The sequence below is a fragment of the Scheffersomyces spartinae genome, assembly GCF_019049425.1.
Source record: "Scheffersomyces spartinae strain ARV_011 chromosome Unknown scaffold_5, whole genome shotgun sequence".
NCBI classification, from domain to species: Eukaryota; Fungi; Ascomycota; class Pichiomycetes; order Serinales; family Debaryomycetaceae; genus Lizanozyma; species Lizanozyma spartinae.
The window spans coordinates 204,395-229,832 of NW_025065052.1; the positions used below are offsets into that span (position 1 = coordinate 204,395).

The 25,438-nt window shown below is 37.5% G+C and overlaps 10 protein-coding genes and 1 non-coding gene across 11 annotated transcripts; 4 read left to right on the forward strand and 7 right to left on the reverse strand.

Annotated features, from left to right (window-relative positions):
* Positions 1-71: 71 nt before the first annotated feature.
* KQ657_004033 (uncharacterized protein) lies at positions 72-2,663 on the reverse strand (the record flags this gene model as incomplete). Its single annotated transcript, XM_043194721.1, has 1 exon — positions 72-2,663. One exon carries the CDS (start codon positions 2,661-2,663, stop codon positions 72-74), a length of 2,592 nt encoding a protein of 863 aa, XP_043050472.1.
* A 707-nt stretch (positions 2,664-3,370) lies between these two features.
* Positions 3,371-4,831, reverse strand: KQ657_004034 (uncharacterized protein; the record flags this gene model as incomplete). The annotated part of the gene is made up of 1 exon (XM_043194722.1): positions 3,371-4,831. One exon carries the CDS (start codon positions 4,829-4,831, stop codon positions 3,371-3,373), a length of 1,461 nt encoding a protein of 486 aa, XP_043050473.1.
* Positions 4,832-4,953: 122 nt separating this feature from the next.
* Positions 4,954-13,632, reverse strand: TEL1 (DNA-binding protein kinase; the record flags this gene model as incomplete). The annotated part of the gene is made up of 1 exon (XM_043194723.1): positions 4,954-13,632. The coding sequence occupies one exon, from the start codon at positions 13,630-13,632 to the stop codon at positions 4,954-4,956; it is 8,679 nt and encodes a 2,892-aa protein (XP_043050474.1).
* Positions 13,633-14,697: 1,065 nt separating this feature from the next.
* Positions 14,698-15,885, forward strand: GCV1 (glycine decarboxylase subunit T; the record flags this gene model as incomplete). The annotated part of the gene is made up of 1 exon (XM_043194724.1): positions 14,698-15,885. One exon carries the CDS (start codon positions 14,698-14,700, stop codon positions 15,883-15,885), a length of 1,188 nt encoding a protein of 395 aa, XP_043050475.1.
* A 529-nt stretch (positions 15,886-16,414) lies between these two features.
* KQ657_004037 (uncharacterized protein) lies at positions 16,415-17,107 on the forward strand (the record flags this gene model as incomplete). The annotated part of the gene is made up of 1 exon (XM_043194725.1): positions 16,415-17,107. The coding sequence occupies one exon, from the start codon at positions 16,415-16,417 to the stop codon at positions 17,105-17,107; it is 693 nt and encodes a 230-aa protein (XP_043050476.1).
* Positions 17,108-17,188: 81 nt separating this feature from the next.
* On the reverse strand, positions 17,189-18,301 carry KQ657_004038 (NADP-dependent alcohol dehydrogenase; the record flags this gene model as incomplete). Its single annotated transcript, XM_043194726.1, has 1 exon — positions 17,189-18,301. The coding sequence occupies one exon, from the start codon at positions 18,299-18,301 to the stop codon at positions 17,189-17,191; it is 1,113 nt and encodes a 370-aa protein (XP_043050477.1).
* A 338-nt stretch (positions 18,302-18,639) lies between these two features.
* On the reverse strand, positions 18,640-20,670 carry SRP72 (signal recognition particle subunit; the record flags this gene model as incomplete). Its single annotated transcript, XM_043194727.1, has 1 exon — positions 18,640-20,670. One exon carries the CDS (start codon positions 20,668-20,670, stop codon positions 18,640-18,642), a length of 2,031 nt encoding a protein of 676 aa, XP_043050478.1.
* Positions 20,671-20,923: 253 nt separating this feature from the next.
* Positions 20,924-21,892, forward strand: CBP3 (uncharacterized protein; the record flags this gene model as incomplete). The annotated part of the gene is made up of 1 exon (XM_043194728.1): positions 20,924-21,892. One exon carries the CDS (start codon positions 20,924-20,926, stop codon positions 21,890-21,892), a length of 969 nt encoding a protein of 322 aa, XP_043050479.1.
* Positions 21,893-21,960: 68 nt separating this feature from the next.
* On the reverse strand, positions 21,961-22,749 carry KQ657_004041 (uncharacterized protein; the record flags this gene model as incomplete). Its single annotated transcript, XM_043194729.1, has 1 exon — positions 21,961-22,749. One exon carries the CDS (start codon positions 22,747-22,749, stop codon positions 21,961-21,963), a length of 789 nt encoding a protein of 262 aa, XP_043050480.1.
* Positions 22,750-23,799: 1,050 nt separating this feature from the next.
* Positions 23,800-23,871, reverse strand: KQ657_004042. The gene has a single exon. It is a non-coding gene; the product is annotated as a tRNA-Gln (tRNA).
* Positions 23,872-24,073: 202 nt separating this feature from the next.
* RPN5 (proteasome regulatory particle lid subunit) lies at positions 24,074-25,432 on the forward strand (the record flags this gene model as incomplete). Its single annotated transcript, XM_043194730.1, has 1 exon — positions 24,074-25,432. One exon carries the CDS (start codon positions 24,074-24,076, stop codon positions 25,430-25,432), a length of 1,359 nt encoding a protein of 452 aa, XP_043050481.1.
* Between the last annotated feature and the right edge of the window lie 6 nt (positions 25,433-25,438).

Here is a 25,438-nt window from a genome sequence, read left to right on the forward strand (position 1 = left end):
TGCAATAAAATAAATCAATAATATCAAATAAAACAAAAGAATCAAATCAAATCAAATCATTAAGGTGCTGTTTATATTGGAGGATTGGCTGCTTTATCAACAAGCAGATCATTATTCTCATCATCATTGTCTTCCACTTGACTATCAAATGCAGATAGTGACATCGTAGTAGTGGTAGGTTCATCATCAATATCATTGTTATCATTATTATGTTCCACTACTTCACCCATCCCACCAATCTCCAACCCACTAATGGTTCCAAGACCACCATCGGGGGAATCTTCAAGCGGTAACAATTCAGCATCGTCTTGTCCAGTATAATTGGAAGGACTGTTATTGTTATTATTATTATTGTTGTTATTCATGGGCATCATCATGTTATTCTGATTTTGAAATTGACGAGGTAAGTTCCCACATCTATCTTTACCAAAATTGATCTTCAAATTTCTATAATCACCAAATGATTTAATCCCATCAATGGCTTTAATCGCATTGGCAATATTAACAAAATTAATAAAGGCACAGTTCTTTTCTTCCAAATAATTAATTTGTTCTATTTCTCCAAATTTAGAGAAATCATCTCTTAATTTAGTTGGGTTATAGTATTCAAAATCCAAAATATTCCCCACATAAATGTTTCTACTGGCTCCATTGGAAACGGCTAATGATAAAGCATTCAGTAACGGTCCACTATGCTTCCCCCAACCAACTTTAATCCGACGATTATGAATAGTTAATCCATGTAATTGGCACATGGCAAAGAATTGGGCTGCTGCAATGGGATCAATGAATGTAATGAAGCAAACATGGCGTTCCTTTAAGAAACGAATACTTTGAAGTAATCCTCCTCTAACAACATTGCAAATCTCTTCAACAGATGAATCTTGATGTAAATTCCCCAAATAAACAGTTCTGTTTCCCAAATTATTGGCACCTCCAGCTTGTGTAGCAATTTGAGCTGCTGCGGCTGATTGTTGTACCAATGCGCTAGAAATAAATTCACGATCTGCTGCTGTAACAATGTGCTCCATTCCCGGTGCTAAACCTAAGTATTGAGCTGCATTGTGTTGTTGAGTCTTGGTAATAAATGCACACCTGTCTTTACCATAATAACATTTCTTATCCAGATACTTTTCAACTAAAGGTAATTCAGAAACACATCTAATGGCTGATAAAATGCTAAGGAAATGAACAAATGCAATACCTTTTTCAGGAATAATTTTAATGCAATCAATAATACCATAAATTGCCAAATCGTCTCGTAATTCTTGTTCTGTAATCATACTTCCCGTAATATGACTATTCAAATTGCCCAAATAAACATTTCTGGTTGCTCCATGGTTTTGAATGGCTTCCAAAACCAGAGGATAAATTGGATTATTCTTACCCCATCCAATTCTAATATCATTACCTTTAATATTCAACTTTTTCAAAATACAATCACTATGGAATAATAATGCCAGTTGAGGATCAACAAATGATATAAAGGCACAATTCTTGGTGGGTAAGATTTTCACCGTTTCTATTATTCCACTTCTGACGTAATCTAATAATTCATTAGGTTGAAGATCATTAGGAATGTTTCCCAAATAAACAGTACGGGATGGTGCACTGGAGTTAACTCCTCCAGGTTGTCCTCCACTTTGAAAATTATTGGCTGATGGTACAACACCTCCAACACCACTGTTTCCTGGTCCCATTGAACCAGCAGATCCAACTTGAGAAGTTAACCCAATTGGATTTGGGTTCATCAAATGAGAAACTCCCAAGGGATTGGAACTCGAGGGATGTCTGCTATGACCTTTATTACCACCACTGTTCATCATACCAGGAACCACACCACCATATGGTGCAGAGATTGCAGGATTGTGTAATTGGGGAGGGAATTGAGCAGATGAAAGTAGTAAGTTGTAATCATCATTAGGTCTATTGCTATTATTGTTGTTATCTCCACCTTCGTTACTATTTGTGCTTTGTCTCTCGGAGTTGCCATTAGAGTTATTCAATCTGTTAATATTGTTATCACCGCCTTCATGGGCAGAGTTGGAGCGTCCAAACAGCCCAGGACCCATCATAGAAGTACTGCCGTTCAAAGACACATTGCCGTAGCCAGATCCGTAACCAACAGAGCTGTTGATATATGAATTTTCATCGTCATAGTAAGAGTTCCCAGCGTTAGACATCACTGAAGAGTGATGAGGAGGGAACTGATGAGATCCAGAGTAACCGGAGGCATCAGTATATGAGTTAAAGCGGTCAGTACTAAGAACACCGGCATTAGGCAACATTTTATTATGGTTGATGGAATCAGTTGAAGAAGAATGTTGCTGCTGTTGTGGTTGTTGATGTTGTTGTTGATGATGCTGATAATGAGGATCAGTATATTGAGGGTAATTCAAATTGCGACCACCACCAAAAGGAAAAGTGCCATCATGATCACCGCCGCTGTTATTGGCACTGGCATCACCACCATCATGATTGCCACCAGCACCATTACCGCCATCACCAAGGTGGTTCACTATACCGGTGTTCGCGTTCGACACGTCTGAATCAGGCTGAGGATCAGCATTTGAGTCTGATGTGGTAGAAGAGTAGAACTGGGGATAATATGACTGAGCCATATATTGTTGAGGAATAGACTGATATGGATTGTAGTAGCCCATAGTTAACAAGGAGAAATAAAGGAACAGATAATTTTAATAAACACAAACAGACAAACAGACAAAGTAGTAGGATCGGATCGGGGATAATAATATAATTATAATGAGAAGAAAAAGAACCTTTAAATGGAATGAAATGAAGAAAAAGTAGTCACACCGTTGATTTCTGTTACCACGTCGTCGTGTACGCAAATTTCAATGATGGTTTCTACCACTAGAATTAACTAGTTCTCAAGGGGGGGGGGTCTTGTGACTAAATGGTGTTTCACAGAGAAGAAGGAAGGAGTCTTTGATTTTTACTACCATTTTTTTTTCCAGGTGAAAAGTTAAAGATGATGGGTTGCAAATAGTCGTGTACAGCCCATAATGCATATAGTGGCAACTATAATAGTACAATCTGTTGAATAAAGATACTATTGTAACTGACTAACTGTACAGTAGTAAAAACTGTGCTATAATCTGACTGTATACCATGTCTACTTCATTGCTATACTACTGTACTACTGTACTACTGTTACTAAACTGGTTGTACTATGTTAGAAGTGCGTGCTACGGTACATACAACCGTACTACCCTAACCGTACTACGCTAACCGTACTACGCTAACTGTACTTGCCTTTCTATAGTGCACCATATATTTACAGCCCATAATTTTTCTTAATTATACTTCTGCTGTTACCCAGTGTCTTAATATGATTCTTACCATATGTTTATTCACTACCATAATCAGTTTCTTGGTCCATAGAATCATCCCGTGTGGTCGTGTCCACGTCATCTTTATTCCCTTGATCTTCTTCACTGTATACTGTACCTGATTCACTCACCATATCATCGGCATCCTTTTGTGCAACAGATTCAAGTGAATCTTCTATTATGTCTTCAGACTTAATTATGTCTGGTTCGTCTTCATTAATTGAATCAGACTTATTTTCTTCATCTTCATATTCTGTATTACTGTCTTCTGCTTGTTCTTCTTGTGCATCACCGTCATCTTCATCACTATCGTTGTCGGTTTCTCCCAATACACTGTGAACCAACTCCGAATCACTCTTCTGTCGGCCGTAGAAACTGGTCTGTTTCAACTTCTGTTCCTTCTTTATAGGCGGTTCCGCTATTTCCGATGGTTCCGATGATTCCATTGGCTTGAATTGAAAAGGATCGGCTGGTTCACTCTTGAAAGAAACCTTTTGTCGCTTCAATGCTGGGGGTTGGCTAACTTCTTGTGGCTTCTGAAGCTTGTCAAACTTACTACTCACTAACCCACCCCCTTCATAGTATTTCTCATTCAATTGAAAAAGAGTATCTGTTGGTTGTCCAAGAGCATTCTGTAATGCCCATATTCGGTCTTTCTTGGCCTTAAGAACAGTATAGAATTTGTTCTTCAAATCTTTATTGATCTCCTCAAACTCTTGCTTTGCAATATTGTAGTTGTAAAACACCTTTTCCTTTTCATTCTCTGCATTTGACCTTTCCTCTATCAATACATTACACTTTTCCATGAGTTGCTTATTGTGGCTTATCAATAAATCCATCCATTTGAACACATTGACATAATTAGCATAAGAGTCTTCATCCTTTGGATCTTCTTCATCCTTATGATCTTCTTCACCCTTTAGATCTGCTTCATATTCTTCTTCATCGTAAACTCTTTTCAATTCCAACTCACCGATGGTCACCGGAATCGTAGCCTTTGTCTGGAACTGTAAGGTAATGTGATCTGCACAATACGCCTCAGAATTATCATTATATCCAAGTTCTTCATCATAGTTCTCAAACAGTGATACATATCTCGCCGCAATTTGGATTTGATTATCTCCATTCTCCATTAAATCAGATTCTTCAATGGGGAAGAGTTGGAGAAGGGAATCTTTCCATTGCTCATCGGAAAGCTCATTAACTCCTACTTGTCTATGTCGTATGGTCAAATACGTATTTCTGGTAAGTAACCCCATGAATAGTCCTTCCTGGCATATAGCCACTATACTGATGTTAGGAAAAAGTATGTCATCTTCACCCTTTATGAGACCCTTATCCTCTGTATGACTGCTGTTCACATACACTCTCGTCTTCTTGATGTCCTTTCCGGTTTTCTGGTCCTCTATAATAAGAGGGAAGGACTGTATATGACCTGTAAGAGAGTCATTGGCATCAGGAGGTGATTCAAGTATCATTGTGATTAGGAGTACCCTTGAACTTGTTCGATCTTGTTCACAATAATTTTGTGATACGATAATAAATCTCCACAAGTCGGAATTGAGCAAGTCGCGTGACCATTACGACCTATATGGAGGCCTCAATAAAATGGAGACCAGCCCCAATATATAAGGGCCAAATTGTCTGGATTAGTAGCATCTTGAATCAACTGTCTTACTGTTGCTTCTACACTCAATCCACCGCCAGTTAGCTTATCAGCCACCGTATTAATAGCTCTTTGAGCCTCATATTCATCGACTTGCACACCTCTCTTTAGACGATCATTGGTGGTATTAGTATCTTGTAACTTCTTCCTTTTTAATGGGGACAATGACCAAGAATACAACGGATCCCATTTCAAAACGTCTAAGATCGTCATAATGTGATCTTTGTTATCAAGAAGTACTCGGAATACATGCTCACTTGATTGAGTGAATGCTCCTTTGGTCCCATTGATTCCTAAACCTGCTACCATATCCCTCGTTAAACGAAATGGTACAGTCTCTGGTACCGTTAACAGTTTCCCCAGGTCAAAGGCTACACCCAAGTCAATGTGTACTGGTTCTCCAGACAACTTATCAATGAGAATGTTATTGCAATGACGATCTCCAAGTCCAACCATGTACCCCACAAAGGAGGTCGTAGCAACTCCATGGATATAATTAAGAATACATTCGAACCAAGAATCTGGAGTACCAAACTCGCTCATGAAGAAATAATGCAATTTGGGGGTACATTTCTCAGTTATCCGTTGATAAGTTAACACTCTTTCTGCCTTATCTCTAGCTTGAACATCCCTCATTAAGGTTCGGCATTTATCCATCTTGTAAGAGTCATAAGCATCATGCAACGGTTTAAGAATATCAATCAAAGCAGCGGTGTTATTGACAAACTCAATGATACCTGATTTGGGTCCAAGTGGGATGGCATTGTAAGTTCTTATACGCAAGTTACGTTTCCTGGTCTCCTTATTGGCAATGAGAAACAGGTTTACTTTGGAAAAAACTTGCTCCATAATGGAATCTTGTCGTAAATCATCCGATCCATGTTTAAATAACATCTTGTGTTCCGTTCCGTCGGAGAGAACAAAGGTTGCAACTTTAGGTAAGCTTAGACCACTTGCAGCCACTATAACTCTAGGTTTGATCAGAACCATCTTAGGAACATTGTCAACACTACCATAAGATTCTCCAATTAATGTTGGAGGACAAATATAAGGTAATTGATGAAGCCAATAATCTCCTATACTTGCGTCTAGTTTATCCAAGTTTATTGAACGGCCTTTAGAACCTTTGAACTCGGCCAATTTTACCGATTCATTGCAAAATAAATCAACATAGTTCATTAAAGAAATGTACTCTTCCGATTCCCGTTGAACAAGAGTTCGCCAGATCTTATTGGCTGCAACTGCCTTGCGGTTCAAGGATAAATCTCCTTCATAAAGTCCTGAGATTCTCAATGACATTAAAGGATAAAGCATATGGTAGGGCAGATCACGAGATACATTCATGATAATCTTATGTAAAAGATCTTGAAACTCATCATTGGAATCCATGCCTTCCAATCTTGAAACCAATTGACTTGCCCAATCACAAAAGTACTTGGACGGGATTTCACTGGCTAATTTGTTGATCAGATTGTCAGAAGATCGATTTTTATCTTCAAACCATAATGAAAAGAACTTATCAAAATCATCTCTAACACTCCTTTGACTATCTGAACTACTACTCACATGAACACTTTTCAAATATAATGGAGTAGCCATAATGGCAAATGTTTCCTTTAATCTTCGAAGTTTTTTTAATTCTTCGTGTTCAACTTGATATTCTTGTTTCAACCGTGCATAGTATTTTTGGGCCAGTCTTTTCTCCTCGGAACCTACCAGAGTTTTCCCATAATGGTCCTTTAGTTCGTCAATCTCCTTCTTCCTTTCTTCCAACCGTTTGTATAGTAGGGAAATCTTGTCCTGTAACAGGCCAGAGTTATATTGACTGTGACAGAAATGAGCAAACTTGCGGTATACAGTCACCAAGTGGTGATGGACATTAATCCCATTAAACTCGAGCTCTTCAAGAGTCGGTTCGATGTAATCAGACATGATTGTTGCAGGTAATTCTTGTCTTGAAATAGCCAGCCATTCGGCCAATGTGGCATTGATTAATGCCTTTGAAAGGCACATGGACTCAATGGGGAAACTGAGAAGAACCCCATTGTTATTCAGCTCCAATAGTAAACTCTTCAAGATGTTAACTGCCTCAACGGACATTCCTTGTTTCCAAAGACTCAAGGCAGTGTTAAACTTCACCACAGCATTAACTCCGGGCACTGGAGATCCAGGTCCATTCAGAAACTCCAAAAGCAACATAGTGGAGTTGATAGTTTTCTGAAGGTCAGAACTGCTATTTCTTCTGGCAATGTTCCCATATCGAATGACCTCAGTCAAAGCACCCAATTTAAAAGTATCACAGTGTAATGTCGATTGTTTATTCAGTAACAATTGGAGAGCATTCCTTCTGGCTATTAGAATGTCTTCAGAACGCAGAAATTCGTCTTCTAGAAACCAAGACGTTGTTCTAGAGAATTGGTTGATCCTTTTATAGACATCTTCTTTATCTTCAACGCACAAGATATCTTTCACACTCATTATCGCTGCCAAGCTTCGGAGATATAGTTCATTCTTATCACTGATCTCCTTTAAGCTCAGTTTTGTGCTGCTGCACTTTGTTGAAGGTAATGAAAAGGACTCAATGAACCTAAGACCCTCATTGTGGTCGACAGACACTTGTTGGAGCAAGGAGTACATCAATTCGTCATATCTTGGTTCAGAATGAATACTGGTAGCTGTAGTAGGCTGTTCCCAACGGTTTAGTTTCCAGCCCCATTCAAAGGAACTAGAAACCCCAGGTTCCCATTTTGATAAGGCTCTTGATATCCCCATGGCTCCATTGGATAGCAATGTCTTCACCAAATTATCGGAATAAGCAGCAGATCCCAACCCTGACCCACCAGAATACAATGAAGCGTCGTATCGCGCGCTGGCATAAAGCGATTTGGTGGAGGAACTTTGGTTACCTAAATTAATTAACCTTAGTAAAGACTCTGTGTTATTCAAGGTCTCATAAGACCCATAAATCATATCTTCATTATCAATGGACTCGTAAATGACAAGCGTAACCTCTTGTGGGATCTCTGTACCTTTTATATAAGCATCTTCCAATAAAATCAAAGCCATTCTAAAGGATTTCGTCTCAATGCAATTGCTAATAGCCAGTATCAAGTTAACTTTATTGTAGATCTCAACAAACGGAGGATACTCAAGCTTAGCTCCATATCTTATCATGATGATTGTATCAGAAATCATTTTTTTAATAAGTGATGAGCCCGAACCCGAATTTAAACCCATATATGTTTCAAAAAACTGCATCACATCCTTCACAGCGTCATAACCAAAGGCTTTGATACAAAAGAGCAATAAGAAGGGGAAGATACTCAACCCGAACTCAGATACTCTTATCACACCAATTGATATAAGTGGTCCAATGGTAGTCACAGTAGAAATCTTCTCAAGAATGAAAAGGCATAGTTGCTTAGCAAGAGAGCTTGGTTCCATAGCTTGTAAGTAATTGGAATTGTGCATCTGCTCAACAAACTCATCAATAGAATACTCCAAATCTTGCTCTTCAGAATTAATTAGCATGCAAGAGTGGAAGTCCAAGGGTAAGATGAAATCTTCATTCAAGAGGTCAACGGTAATACACTTCCGTAAATCCTTCTTGTTGTGTTCGATCTTCCATACAAGAACCGAGAGAATAGATTCTGAGCATATTGAGTCAGAGGGCCGAGCTAAATTATCCAGTATTGCTAAGATCTTCTTAACAATAGGATTCAAGGTTGAACAGTAGTCTGTAAACTTGGGGACGGATAATTCAGTTTCAAATTCCCGCTTGACAATGAGCTTCTCTGTTTTATTCCCATTCAAATAGTGGTTTGCTAGATATTGGGATCTCCAGTAGGCAAACTTATCAGATAATAAACCAACCGATTGCTCGTCAAAGTTTAATAAGAAACGTGCTACTTCTGGGTTTGTTTCTTTGCCTATTCCTATGTCAAGTTCTGCCTTTTTGACCACAACAAAAATAGCAGAAATTAATCGGATCAATAGCTTTTGAATCTTGACATCACCAAAAAGCATTATTTCTTTAGCAATGAACTCCTCCACCAATGAAGGGTGCAATTTGGTTTCTTTGAACTTAAGATGGTTAACACAAATCTCTAGTATCTTGTGGATAAGTTCATGATGGCTTGAAGTGCTCAAATTAGTTTCAATATTCAACAAAAGTGTAGCATATTCCTTGGTGTTGAGATTATTGTTCTTTAGTAAGCCCTCTATAATTTGAATCGCTAAAACAAGTGCCCTGTCGTGGTCCAGTGAAAACACATTTGTCCTTGTCAAGTAGTTTAAAATCTTAAAGACATCTTCAACTAATTCCTTATGGCTTATCAAGGGCATAAGTTCATTTATCACCACTCTAAGTGTTTTGAAATGTAAGTTGCATTTATGGGAAAGTAAGAGCACAAGCTTTATTCTTCTGATCAATGCTACTTTCACATTCAATGAGAAGGACTTGTGGAGTGTACAGGTAATTCTTTTTAGTAAAAAATGAACCACTGCCAGGGAATTCCAATACTCGGTTTTGCTATTATTATCATTAGAAAACCTTGATATCAATGTAGACATAAGATCTAATGATGTAGCTAAGGTAATTGAAAGCGAGCTTATATCTTCTAGAACGATATGATTATTCGAACTCAAATCACATTGAGATTTACCACCTTCCGTTTCTATAGTCAATGGTTCCTTTGAAATGTTTGTATATTGAAGAATCTGGTAGATTATCAACGTAATCTTTGCTGATATTTCTTTCTTGGAGTTTGGACCCAACTTCTGCTTTAAATAATCAAATACTTTATTCCTTATTCCATTTCTGGTGTATGCAAAAGGTATAATTAATGGGATACTATCAACAATAATGCTGTATTCTGATGATTGTTTTATGGCCACAAGATCCTCAATGATACTAATAGTAGCTTCATCATCCCCTTTCTTCTTCTTGATTGTGGAAACATCTATAGCCACAAGTTCTGTGGAATTAGTAGATAAGAACTCATTCATAGATGTAAATCCCAATAGTCCAAAGGGGAACAGATGGATGTCGTTGAAATGGCACCAATAAGTTAATAGCTCCCGTTTCTGTAGACTGAAAAGGTCTTTAGCTGAACTAACTTCGTAATAATCAACGTAATTCTTCAACTGCGCCATAATGTAAGGTTGTAAGCAAAGATTCTTGGTCCCCTCTAGCAAATTAAATAGTGAGGGACAAGAAATGCTATTAACATGAACTCCTAGCCAACTTAGTATCAAACACGAAGATATGGCTTGCTCCATTGAGTTCAGAAAATTGCCAATTTGACTGTAGATATCCCTGTAGTATGTCATTGGGTATTTGGAATGATTCAACAATATGACAAACGAATCTTTGATTGAGGCCTTTAAGTTGTTTGTAGTCGATTCAAGATCTTTGCAGAAAGATCCAATAAACTGTTCGGCTTCATTATATTTGGAATGATTTACAGAGAACATAAAATACTCTCGCAAGGCTGATTCTGTTCCAAAATGACCCTTATTAAAGCTTGATACTAACCATTCAGTAATATCCTCACTATTCAGCTTAAACTTGTTAAACTGTTCCTGGTTGGCATGTGAATAATCATCAATAATCTCCATAATCATACACGAAAATCTGCAAACCAAAACTTGAGTTACTTCAAACCTATCAAACTTAGTAGCCAATAGTTTGGTTCCAATTCCTTGGATTAAAGTGGTTAGGAATGGTAAATCTAGAGCCCCGTAAGACAGAAGAATGCCCTTATCGAGTTCGGTTAAAAAATAGAGCACACAACTGGCAAAAGTTATACCCTTTAGAGGCTTGATATAGTCTAGAATTCTATTAGACTCCCAAACTTTCAATCCCACTAAGGAACACACCAACTTCAACTTCTTCAAAGTTTCCAGAGGATAAATGGCCAATTGGCCTTCAGTTAAAGCATCTGACGATGATGACGCTGATGATGATAACTCCAGTGCCGGAGGACTCTGCAGTTGTCCAACGCTATCAAATGCACTATCAAGAGCCGAAAATACAGCCAAGTCTAATGAATTTTTAGACTGAGAGTCTGTTGTCGCAGGCAAGATGCTATCAAAGTCCGGAACGTAGTGCTTTAGGTAATTATGGTTGACATCGCTCAATTCTTTGAAACAGAAGGAATCAGCATATGTCAATAACTGGTCTGAAGTCATGCTTAGTAAGTGTGCCTCATGGACTAAAGATAAGGTATAACTTTCAATTGTTTCAACAACATATTCATTAATTTTTTTGTTTCCAAGGCAAGTAGCAATTTGGGACAACACAAACGACCATCGTAGTAACGAAACTGGATCTTGGAGCGATATTCTGGGAACATGCAACAAGCGAAGGAGAAAGTTGCTTGGATCATTTGAACTGGAAATAGACATTGATTCGTGCCAATAATCAGGGAAGTTGACGTGATATGTTTTCTCTGCAGTTTCGGCTTTTGAAATGAACAGAAAGAGTTCCATGTACTTATCATTAAAACACTCTAACCCAATACCCACGTGATTTGGATTCAGTGGTAGCATTCTCAAGGGAATTGATACTTCAAAACCAATAAGCCATTCTATAAATAAGGCAAACTCTTGACAATAAATGTATTCCCCGGTTTGACTGTGTTGCATTCTGGAAATTAACCATTCTTGTGCCGATTCTGTTAATGAAAAGACATTAAAAGTGGGTGAACCTTTCAGCAAAAGCATATTGCAGCCGTACCAAAAGTGGTACGAAGATGTGCAGAGGTTTCTTGGGCCCTTGGAGTCGATATTTTGTAGTAACTTGATTAAATCTGGAGATAAATCATGCTGCTGGTTCAAATAATTATCACAGAGCTTCGTACAAATGTAAATGGAATCTGCTGCCACGTCCAACACGTTAACATAAGCCATAGACTTGGAAATAAGCTGGTCACAAAAGGTGGAAACTGTTTTCTTAGTGAAAGTGTTGGTGGTAATCTTTGGAATCCAGAATAGTATTGATCTGCAACAAAGAAAGCTCCATTCTCTATATTCCAGTATTTCTATAAGTTCCAATAATACAACTAAAAGAGATTTCTTTGTAAAACTATCAGATAAAAGAATGGAAAAATCATACCCAGAGATTTCATCATCATCATTCTTCCCAGAAGATGTTTTCATCAATTCGTTTGAAGGAGAGCCTGAATCACTGACATCATATTTGATCATACCCAAATCAGATTGTATAAGGATCAATTGTAGCCCCAATAGTATGGACTTGGGCTCATTCTTATTTGAAATCAATGTTTTGAAAAATTGTATGCTTGAACTTGCCGCATGAAATGATGATATAATTGAGCTGACTTTCCTTCTCTTATTGGAAGTCAATAACGATAATGATGATGAAGACAACGACTCTTCTTCATCATAAAGAATGGAATTATGCAGCATTTTAAGCAGGTAGAAGGAATTAACCAATTTGGCAACACCACTAATAAGTAAGAATGTATTCAACAGACCTCCTGTACTAAGATATACCGATGGAAGAATGCCCTGGCTTGGTCTGGCGGAAATTTGTGTTGGATATTTCAAAAGAAGACTGCTGGATTTAAACGTGAATGAAGTTTCCTCCAATACTGAAAGCAAATCCAGTACTAAAAGCTTAAGCTTGTAGGTTATTTTATCCAATTCAATAGTGAAAGAATTAAAATTATCATTCTCTTGATATGGTTCCTGTTTGAAGCTTGTTGGATCTAAAAAGCAATGCATTTGCTCCAAGTTCAAAAAAATACCCATTTGAGTCTTCAAACCGTCCAAATTAGTACGGACGAATCGTAAGACCAAATTGATCCCAATGAAGATCAAGCAATGTACAAACATGATATCTTCGGTGCAAAAGCCTATAATCAACTTGTTTATGATTTTTATAAGTGTTATTGCGGTGTTGGGACTTAATTGAGGCAATTCTGCTGATTTCTTTAATATTTTCAGTAACAGTTTGTAGTTATCATTAGTGTAAATGTGCAAATGATTGAGGGGGATGTTCTTGGAGCAATTTAAAAGATTGCAAAGTGATAATAATAGCTGACTAACAATTCTATTATTGAATTGATCATATTGTATCAACGTAATACCATTATTGATCCCATTGGTGATAAAACTGAATATCTGATACCATTCAGAGTAACTTATATGACATACAAATCCATCTTGTGACACAATTGAATTAATTATTCGGGTAAAAGATTCCATGGTTAAATTTAACCCCGATTCCACTCCTAATTTAAAGTGCTTGATAAATCCTAAAATCACGTCAAGGTAATTACCATAGTTTAGCCTGACAACTCTATTCTCAGACAACAACGACTTCTCCACAAGCCCTCGAACAACAACAGTCATTCTCTCCAATCGGGTAATAGCAGGACCCGATTTCTGCCGGGTGGTTTTGTTTATGGCCTCCAATTCTCTCTCTATGGAATCAAATATAGCTGATCCTATGATCTTAAATGATTTGGAATTTATAGTGGTTTGGGAATTGGTCAATTCTTCGAGTAAACTCAACGCATCGCTGCGGTCTTTGATCTTGGTCGATCCTAGTGCTATGGCTATCTTAGAAATATCAAGAGTCGACATTTTATCCACATAGTGAGGAGGATGTAGGCCACTTGTTGTGGAGGCAAGTAGATCTTAACTAGTAGTCTTTACTAACTAATTGTCTCTAAATCGTATAGGTAGTGTAAGATCGTATGGTAGCGCTGCAATGGAGAAAGGATGTATACCATTGAATATGATGATGGAAGAAATTGAATTAGAATATATATTCAATTGAGATATATAGAGGAAACTTAGTCATATATCTGTTGATTTATTCCACCTTTTGTTAACAGTTGCTTGTGTACAATTTGTTTCACTCTGGTCAGTAGGATTATTCATGGACCATGCCTAATTAGGAAATCGTATAATGTCCTGGAACATCGGCTGCGAAATGATTGCAGCCATCAATTGTTAGTATAAAAAGAATATAGAATACCTTTAATATGGTACGTTAATGTCATCATCATCTTTATGACTAGTTATTAATCATGGACTTGACTACTGCTTATGAATTGGAATTGGAGCCAAGTACTAACTACATTGAGAGGTGCACATGCAGTAGATGTTCATTCTTTGGTAAATATAAAACACAGATTATTAAAATGTATTTTATAGGGTTTATTTTCCCAATAATATGGATCTTTCTCTTTGTGGCTCTTGTTTATGGTTTGTATACCCTTGGAAATGATGATGACAATGAGGATGGCGATGCTGATGTTGTGCCTAACAACTTTTCATCTTATTCTCACTTTAAACTGCGAAAACCGAAGTCAGTTACAGATGCTCAGGGGCATGTGAAGTACAGAGATGCCATGAAAGAGTTATCTATATATTGCATATTGAGTACATTGATGTATGGTTTACTCGGGTTCATGGTATATGTATTTGAAACGTCACCTAAGTTGGCTTGACCTGGGAATGGTACTATAATTTTGTATAGTGTAGTGTGTAGTACAAAATTTTCATTGACTCTTCCGGGGTCCATCGACTCGGGACAAAGTATGGGGTATCCCGAGTCATCTTTTTAACTCGGAAACACAACAACTATATAAACCCCTGGAAAGGTGGTAACAATATATAACTAATAGTTTCATTAACAACATTATGAGTAGCAGAGCAGCCCAAAGATTGTATTCCACTGCCGTTAAATTGGCCCGTACTCCCTTATATGAATCTCATGTTCGTTTAGGGGGGAAAATGGTTCCTTATGCTGGGTTTGATATGCCTGTTTTATATAAGGATCAAAGTCACATAGACTCACATAATTGGGTTAGATCTAAAGTTGGGCTTTTCGATGTTAGCCACATGTTACAACATAACGTTAGCGGTAAGGATTCTGTTGAGTTTCTTCAAAAGATCACCCCCATTGATTTGAATAGTTTACCAATTGGATCTTTCAGCTTATCCGTTTTGCTCAATGAACAAGGTGGTGTTATTGACGATTGTATTATCACCAAACATGGGGACTATGAATACTACATAGTGACCAATGCGGGATGTAGAGACAAAGATGTTGAATTCATCAAGAAGGAAGCAGCCAATTTTGGTGATGTTTCCCATTCTACTTTTGAAAGTACTTTATTAGCAATCCAAGGTCCTAAAGCTGCTGAATTGTTACAAAAGTTCACTAATGAAGATTTATCCAAGATATATTTTGGACAAGCTAAGTACTTAAAATTATCACCATTTGGAGATTCTCCTATTCATTTAGCCAGATCAGGTTATACTGGTGAAGATGGATTTGAATTATCTATTCCATCATCTTCAGAAGTTGAAACAAAGGCTTCTATTCTGTTTTTCGATTCCTTGATTGAAGAAAACCCAGATTTAGTCAAACCAATTGGGTTGGCTGCTAGAGATTCCTTAAGATTAGAAGCTGGAATGTGTCTCTATGGACATGAACTCGCAGAAGATATCACCCCAGTGCAAGCATCATTATCATGGCTAATCCCCAAATCAAGAAGAACACCTGAAACGGCTACATTCAATGGTGCCTCCACCATTTTATCTCAGTTAAAGGATAAAACTTTGCTCAAAACCAGAAGAATTGGGCTTGCTTCTAAGGGCCCAGCCCCAAGAGATCATAATAAGATCTTCAATGTGGATGGTGAAGAAATCGGGTACGTTACTTCTGGATCACCATCTCCTACTCTTGGAGGCAATGTTGCACAAGCATATATTAATAAGAAAGCCAAGATTGGAGAACTAGTTAAACTCGAGGTTAGAAACAAGTTAAGAGATGCTACCATAACCAAATTACCATTTGTGGCCTCCAATTTGTATAAACCATAGGTTAACAGTCTGTATAATAATAATAATAATAATAGCTATGTTACAACGTTTGTACGTCATTGTGGTGCATCATCAATTATGCACACCACCATAAATCGTAGTATCCCCTTCGTACCGTCGACCTGGACTGCATGGCTCTACCACGAAACCGAATTCAGTTAAATTGGAGTGCCTTTAACGACGATGCACAACGACTCCGTCTACTACCCTCTTCGTCAAAGTACCTGGAATAGGCATATGTACGTTCATATCTACATCCCTATATCTTATACACATAATTGTAGACATTCATACATATATTTATACTTGCATACGTAGATTTCATTAGTTCGTTCGATATTTCAGTCGGTCGACTAAGAAGTAAAAATTCCCAAGCCGCGTTGCGGAACGATTTGTTTGACTGTTTGTTCCAAACAATCGTGATTGAAGTTGTGTCCAGGGTAAGAATCTATATATATATAAGACCTAGGATCGAACTGAACTGTGGTGTGACATACTATATTACTTACCATAATAAACTATACTAAATATGCCCTCTTCTCCTGAAAGATACGGGAGACCAGTGTTATCTCCTAAACATAACTCTAATAGAAATACGCCTTCACCAAAGAGACCAAAGCCATCCACTAGTAATAACCATAATCCATTTGTTGATGTCAAATTAGAATATTCCAATGTGTCTGTAAGAAACTCTCCCAGTCCCACAAGAAAGCATCCCATCTCCTTTGAAATCTTTGAAGACAAAAGACCCTATAAAAGAGTCTCCACCACCTCTACAACATCACTTTCCAATAAATCTAATCACAATGACCAAGAGAATATTTTACAGCCTAAAATGCGTTTAATAGCTGACAGCGTTACTGCTACCACCAATACCCCCCCCACCACCACCCCAATGACTCGATCACCTTTAAGTGACTTGAACATTGCCAAATTCCCTGGGTATATCCATTATCCTCAATCAAGGAGACAAATCCAATTGACAGACTTGTACGTCTCTCAAACGCATAATAACGACTTCAACAGTTTACATAAGAAGCTGGACTTCCCCTGCTACTTGACTCCTCCTCGGGACCAGAGATCAAAGTATTTGGTCAGATCAAATAATGATGATGTGATGATGATAAAAAGAGCTGCACACAGAAGATCATCTTCAGTGGGCAAGAATGAATCAAAGAAAACATTATTAAAGAAGAATGCATTCAAGATAATAGAATGTTGATACCCGTACATAAAGTTGATACCCATAAATATAATACTATTTATTATAAATCTATCTTATTCTGTCCATATTCATACACTTCTATTGGCTAAAAGCCTTGTCAAAATCAGTGAGAACAAATCTATATCTAACATCACCAGCATCACATCTTTGTAACGCTTCACTACAGCTCTTGGCATTGACCGGGACCTTTTCAATCCATGGACGAACTCCCTTCTCGGCCGCCAACTTCAACATGTAGTTTGCTTCCTTCTTTGACCCCAATAAAGAAGACCCAAAGGCAGCACCGTGTTGAAGGAATGTAAAGGGAGAAACAGAGTACTTCTCCTTAACATCAGGTAACCCAACAGATACAAACTTGGCTCCTACTTTCAACACCGAGATGTAATCATCAAGATTCAAACCATCGATCCCAATGGCACAATTCAAGATCAAATCAAACCCATCTTTAAAGTTTGTGGTCCAATCCTTTTCCTCACCAGTGGCAACAAATGTAGACGCACCCATTTCAAGTGCCTGTTTCTTCTTTGATGAAGATCTGGAGAAGGCAACCACGTTGGCTCCAATGGCCTTACCGAATTGAACGGCCAAATGACCTAACCCTCCAATCCCAATGATCCCCATCGTCTTGCCAGTAGCATTGTAGCCTACTTCTCTGACTAAAGGTGAAAACACAGTAAGACCCGCACACATCAAGGGTGCAGCCTCTTCACTGCTGAGCTCAGCAGGAATGGCAAACACTTCCTTCTCATTGGCAATGAAATGAGACGAGTATCCCCCCTGAGTGATGTAATCATCGTGCAAGCCGTCTACGTCGTTATAAGTATCGACACCTTGAAGACAATATTGTTCGTTATCAGACTTACATCTGGCACAACCTCCACAAGACGTACAATGAGCTCCGACACCTACCCTGTCGCCCACTTTGAATTCAGTAACTTCTGTTCCTGTGGCAATGACATGACCAATGATCTCGTGTCCAACTACACATCCGTCTTCTCTGAGCATAGGACCCCATTGCTGCTTCAAGGTCAAGAGATCAGACCCGCAAATACCACAACAGATGTTCTTGATCACGACATCTTTAGGGTTGATGTTCTTTCTAGGATAAGAGATCAACTGTGTCTTGAACCAATCACCGTTCTTCAACACGCCGTAACCTTGGAACTCGTTGGGGATTTCACCAGTAGTCATTTTATTATCGATGTTGATATAAACCTGTTACGCTTTAAAAGTAATGTTAAACTGTTGAAACTGTTACTCTAATGTTAAGCTTAAATAGAAGAAAAATTATTTTTGCCAACCTTATCTTAACATTTATACTCCATTAATGTCTTTGGTAAGCATGTGGCTTCTGCTGACTGTTATCAGTGTCTGGGGTTCCAATTGCCCATTAGGGCTCAGTTTTTGTTAGCCGCGTATATAATTCCCTATTCGGGAAAGTTGTAACCTACTACACCGATGAGATAAAGAATGACGTATACTTACAGGTTTCTTGCTTACTTATTCTATTTGACATTATCATCACATTCCTACTTCTTACCCTTCTTCTTTTTCTTTTTGTTCTTGTTAGAACTGGAACTGGAACTGGTGTTGGTGTTGGTGTTGGTGGTTGTAGACTCAAGAGGTGCTGGAGTTAACTGTCTCTCAACTGCACCTTGATGCGATGCTTTGAGTCTGTCTTTCTTGGTGGGCTTGTAGTAAGATCTTACCTTCATAGGTAACCATCTTTCGGGGTCTAAAGTTAAATCTTCTGGTGACTTGATGATCTTATTTGCTGAAAACTTTGGCTTTCTCTTTCTTGATCTTAACTTGTGAATGGGTGACTTCCGTTGGATGATATACTTTTGGAAACCTTGCATACCTTCCTCTACCAATTCTTCAATGGTTTCATTGGCTTGTAATTGGTCAACATCGATTAACTGGGAAACATCATTGGAATTAAAGGCTGAAATAAACTTATCTCCAGGAATAGCTTTAGCCAACGCTTCAAGAATTTGCTTCCCATATTCAATGGTAGTAGAGGACGAACCTTCTCCCCTGGCATGAACTCCTTGAATAAGTTGAAATCCTAATTCCTTGTATAACATTAAAAGATTGGGATCAGATGCTAACTCTTGTGAATTAGCTGTTATAATTCTATCTTTCAAAGATTGCACTATTTTTTCCTTTTCTTCGTAATTTAAATCACCTTCCTTTAAACTCATGTAACACCCAACGACTGAAGGGATTAGCTGATTACTGTCACCATCTTCCAATCCATGTTGTATAATCTTACTCAATTGCTTAGATGGCCAAGCGCCACTGGGACTATCAGTGTCTAAGTTCTTGTAGATATAATCACTGAGAATATATAAAGCAAATTGTTTCTTTGTGTCTGCTGCTGTTGCCGCTGCAGCTTGAAGCTTCCTTTTGAGCTCAAAGCGTTTGGATTTATCTTGTAAATCAGTTGCAGTAATATTCAATTCACTTAAAAGTCCGTAAACCATGGCAGTCAAATCTTCAGGGAAGCTTTCCAAATATGCTTTGATGAAACTTGACGAAGTTAAGGTGGACCCCAAAGTTCCATCTAAATATTTGGCCAAAAGGTTGTTCTTCATAAGAACATGATACTGGAATTTGGTTAATTTTTGGTTCATTTTATTCAACACTTGTTGTAATTGTAAATCACGGAACACAAGATTTGATTCTTGAAATTTTTTCCCAGCTCCAGCTTGCTGTTCTTGTTGACAGGAGTACAAGTTAAGCTTGAGAATCAACTTCAAGAAATCATCACTAATTGAACCTATATTACTGTATTCTTCATTTAAGCCTTCAATGGCACCTACCAAATCTCCTTGTCTTTGTTTGATATAATTGATATTCAATCTTATAGGAAGCAATTCACTTAAAAAGTCTTCTTTATCAGCACCCATATTTTGTTCCAAACATAATTGTTCTGCCTTGTTCAACAATTCCAAAGCCTTCTGTTTGTTGTTCTTAGACAACTCTATTAACGACTCGTTGAATAACAAATCGTAATTCTGACTATCTAAATCAGTGGAAGCATTACTAACTACTGTAGAGTGCTGGAAATTGATTTGGGAAATCACTGCTCTTTCATTGACTGCAAAGTCCGTGTTATCAGCCACACCCGATTCACGTATACATTCTTGAACCAATTGTAAACTTTGTTGATACTTACCGATTTTATAGTAGTTCTGTGCTAAGATGTTCTTGATCCCAAACAGGTAATAGCCATCGCTCACCGCATCTTGGTGTTTATTGACGAGGTCCAAGAGTTGATCAGATTTACCAACCTTATAAAGGACATATGCTATCTCCAACACCAACTCTGCTTCAACAGATGTTTCAGGGATCTTCTGGATCAACTCATATGCTTTGTTATACTTATCTAAATTTATCAATGCCACAAGACAGTTCTGGAACGCCTTGACATCGTTATAGTTCTTGATCTTGGAAAGATATTCATACGACACTTCGAATATGTTCTCATGTTCTGAAGATGACTCGGCCTTGTTGAGCTGTAAAGCCTTGAACGCCTGACTAATTGAATTAGACATGTCACAACTGTCAACTGATGTTACTGGTCACAGCGTTCAAATGATCTTTTATGGACTCTACAGGGCCTACCTTGACTTTAAAATTTTTTTCGCTTGTTGAGAATATTTTGGTGGAGACACAAGTAAATTTGGAGACTAAAAATTTTCTAAAGGGTCCCCCCTTGGTATGCTTACAGAGACAGTGATTAAGTCTATTTGAGTCTACTTGAGTACACTTGAGTACACTTGAGTATAGCTGTGCATATTTTTCAACATGATTTCTTCTGCTAGGATAAGGACGGGAACCTTATTAAGAGGAACTGGGATCAGAACTATTCACCAATCATCAAGAATACTTGTCAATGACGAGAAGATAGAAGCTCCCAATAAGATGGCTACGGAGTCAACCCTTCCTCATATCAAGCAAGACTTGAACATTAACCCGAAACAAGCCAAAGCAAAACGACCATTCTTATCAGAACACAAGATTGAAAATGACCCCAACTATGAAATGCCTGGAATATTGCAATCCATTGGTCAAACGGTGATTAAAGCTTTTAATATTGATATGGATAGATCTCGTGCTGGACCAGTTGCTGGATCATATTATTTTGGTGAATGTAAACGTCAAGGGATGTATTATCCCAATGAAGAGTTGAGTGAAACCGCCGCATTCTTTTATAAGACGTTGAACTTGCCTCAATCTTTTAGTCAATGGTTCCAAATCACCATTTTACATTATTGGATTTTAAATGTTAGAATGAGAGCCATGCCCTTCAAATACGGTAGAAACTATCAACAAAAGTTGGTTGATCGTATTTTCCGTGATATGGAGTTAAGAATGGCTGAAGAGTTAAAGATCAACAGTAATAGGCTTATTGAAAACTACTTAAAGGAATATCATCAACAAATGTTGGGTTCTGTTTTGAGTTATGACGAAGGATTGATGACTGACGACATCACTTTTGCCAGCGCTTTATGGAGAAACATCTTCAATGGGAACCCCAACATCGACATGAGACACGTGGAAGCCTTGTTGGGTTATGTTAGACAACAATTGTATGTTTTGGATAAGATGTCTGACCGTGAGTTTGGGTTTGGAAACTTTAAGTTTGTTTCGCCCAATCAGGTTGTGAAGCCCATTTCCAAGGCACAAGAAGAAGTTTTGAGAGAGAGAGCCAAGAAGGAGTTTGAAATTAAAACTTCTCCAAGTCAACGGAGTGTGTTGTCTTTAGACGAGTAAAGGGAACAAGAACATATTACATGTATATAGTAATGAATATTAAGTTTAGATAATTGTTTCTATATAATCTAAAGTTTTGAAGGCTTATAGGTGTTTTCATCCTTAGTCCAATCATGACCCTTATTGCCTCTAATCATAATGTTCATATCAGCGAAATCAACACCCTCAACCGCTCCTTCAAACCGTTTACCCAACACAATGTCTTCCTTATAGATGAAACCAAACTTGTTGTAGATTGGAATGTTAATGGTACTGGAACTCTCCAAGTATGAAATGGAATTGGGCCACTTATCAACATAGTTTTCAAACATATAATTAAACATCGATCTTACATTACCTTTACCTCTAGCAGATGCAGTGGAACCAACATAAACCAAGGTGAATAAAGCCTTGTCGTTGAATCTTGAGTCTGTGGAGATAATTCTCACACTTGAATCATGTAATAAGGGGATCATCCCTTCGAAAACCTTTTGTCTCCCCTCAGAGTCAAAAGCTTTATACAATTGATCATATCCAGATTCCATGAGAGTGGCAAAAGATTCTAATCCAATTTCAATGGAATCAGGATGAGACCAAATGGCAACGGTTTCAAAGCGGTCCTCAAGTTCACCAATACCGAGGACAACACCCTTCAAGATGTGTTGACGAGTATAAGCTTTATACATAAGATACTCGCATTCAGCCCTCTTCTGCTCATCCTTCATATGGACGGTCAACAATTGGGCCAAAGAATCTTCAGTGAATGATTCCAAAAGTGTCCTGGCTGCCTTGTCGGAGTCAGCAAGTGTAAGTTCCCGCACACGAGGGTAACTCTTTTTATTCAGAGCTTTAATGATAGAATTATAGTATTCAGACATAATTAATGAAAATAATAAGTGATGCAATAAAGTTGCAATTAGAATGACAAAACAAATTTATATTGATAACTCAACTTAATGAACATAACTTGGGATCTCAGGGTTCGATTCTATTGATTGGGGTGTTCAAAGAAAAGGGAACCAAAGGCTCTAATGATGATTTAGTTATTGGAGAAAGTAACAGGCAAAAAGAAAAGAAAAATGTGTATAATATTTGCCTTTATGGTTCCGATTTATATATTTATATGAAACAACACACTCCTCATCTGACTTCTTATCATATGGTTAACTTTACCGCTTACCCCATACTCCAAAAAGGCATTAATCAATCACCACCATATAAAAGGGCAACGTTCCATAAAGGGAAGGTGGTTCGCGGCAAGTCACAATACAGTATAATCACAAACGGCTCCAGCAATTAAAGCGCAATCGGAGTAAATCTGTGGTTTTAAACTCACCTATCATTCAGTGTTGGTAGCACGAACTGTCCAATCGTGTTGAACCCGAGCTTCCGGGAATTAGACCACCTGTAATGTGAAGCGGTTACTTTTAACGAGATGAAGATCTAAAATGGTACACAAACCAATCAAAAAAAAAACTATACATTACACTCTGTAATATTAATCCCATTCACTTACACATAACAAGGAATATCTGGCTTCCAATAATCAGTATGTCTTAATCTATCGGAACCACTAACCAGAAATGGATTATGGTGAATTGGGCTGCTGGTACTTTGATCATTTTAAGTGATGAACAGAGAAACAGTTGACTAATATTTTGCGGATCGAAACAAAGAATCCATTAAATCATTTTGGAACACTCAAACGGGAGCCCTGCCCTAAGTTTCTGGCAAAGTCTAATCCTACAATTTTGTTTTGTAAAGTTTTAATTAGCTTGTATGATTTTACACCAGTATGGCTTGGGTTTCACTCTCCCGCAGTTCCCTTCCTAATATGGTAGTACGGTTGAAAGTGGATAACGTAGTTAAGCGCATTTTCTGCACATAAGATGGGCGGTACAATACAAAAAATTAACTTGAAAAAACAAAGGTCGTACCCGGATTCGAACCGGGGTTGGTCGGATCAAAACCGACAGTGATAACCACTACACTATACAACCTGAACTTGTTTTAATTTGGGAGTATTGTGTACAAACAAAAAACTGAACAGAATAGTCACGCGTCAATCACGTGATCTCTCATAGATTTGTGCACCAAGTTGAATGAAATCGTCGTTGATGTTGGAACTGTAAAGTTGCCACACAGCTACGAATTGATTAGAGATACAATCAAATCATCTTATAATTTAACCGCAATAGAGTCATGTCAAGAGACGATCCGATTAAGTCCGAGAAGGATTTCACATCGATTTTGGATGAGCAATTTCCCATTATTTCCCAATTAAGTGATTATAAAGAAGCTTTGGACAAGTACTTGGTGTTGGAGAAACAAACAAGACAAAGTTCTGATTTGGTTTCATCTAAAAGAGTCTTGAGTGAAATAGTGAAATGTCTTTATGAAAATCGTGATTGGCAATATTTGAATGATTCTGTGGTGTCATTGAGTAAGAAGCATGGACAGATGAAAACTGCCATTCAATCATTTATTCGTGAAGTCATTGATAAATTAGACCAATTAAATGATAATGATCCTGAACAATTACAATGGAAGAAAACTATCATTGAGACCATTAGAACTGTTACTGATAAAAAAATTTTTGTTGAAGTTGAAAGAGCTAAGGCATCAAGAATTTTGAGTGATATTTATTTGGAAAGAGATCATGATTTAGATAAGGCTATTGAAGTGTTATGCGAATTACAGGTGGCCAGTTATTCACTTATGGATTTCCCTACTAAAGTGGAATACATTTTGAAACAGATCGAATTGACTTTAGATAAAGGAGATTTTGCTCAAGCCAAAATTTTGAGTAGAAATATATTGATAAAGACTTTAAAGAGTTTTCCTAAAGCAGATGAATATAAAGCTACTTATTTGAATTATTTGATTAAAATTAGTACTCATGAATGTGATTATATTGAGATCGTCAAGAATGCATTATTCTTGATTGATATTCCAATAATTACACCTGAAGAATTGAAACTTGCTGCTGTTAACATTGTCTATTACATAATCTTGGCTCCTTATGATAATTATCAAAAGGATTTGATAGAAAAGATTAAAATTAATCCTGTTATCAGTAAGTCTGTTGATTCCAAACTTTTCAAATTATTAACTATTTTCACTACCAATGAATTAATTCATTGGTCTGATTTGGAACTGCAATATAAAGCTGATTATTTTGATAAGTGTCCAATTTTTCAAGATGAACAAAACTATAAGAATTTGCAAAAGCGTATCATCGAGTACAACTTGCGTATATTTAATGAATATTACCAATGCATTACCTTATCAAGATTAGCTGCATTATTACAATCAACTGAGCTAGAAGCTGAAACTTATGTTAGTGAGTTAGTTAATAAGGGGATGATTTACGCAAAGATCAATAGACCAAAGAGAATTGTGATCTTTTCTCAAGATGAAAAGAAGAGAACAGGTGCTGATATCAATGATTTGTTGAACGACTGGTGTTACGATATTGATAAGTTGTTGGATGAAGTTGATAGCATTGGTCATTTGATCAACAAGGAGGAAATGATGTACGGTATCAAGCAAAAGGCTTAATATATC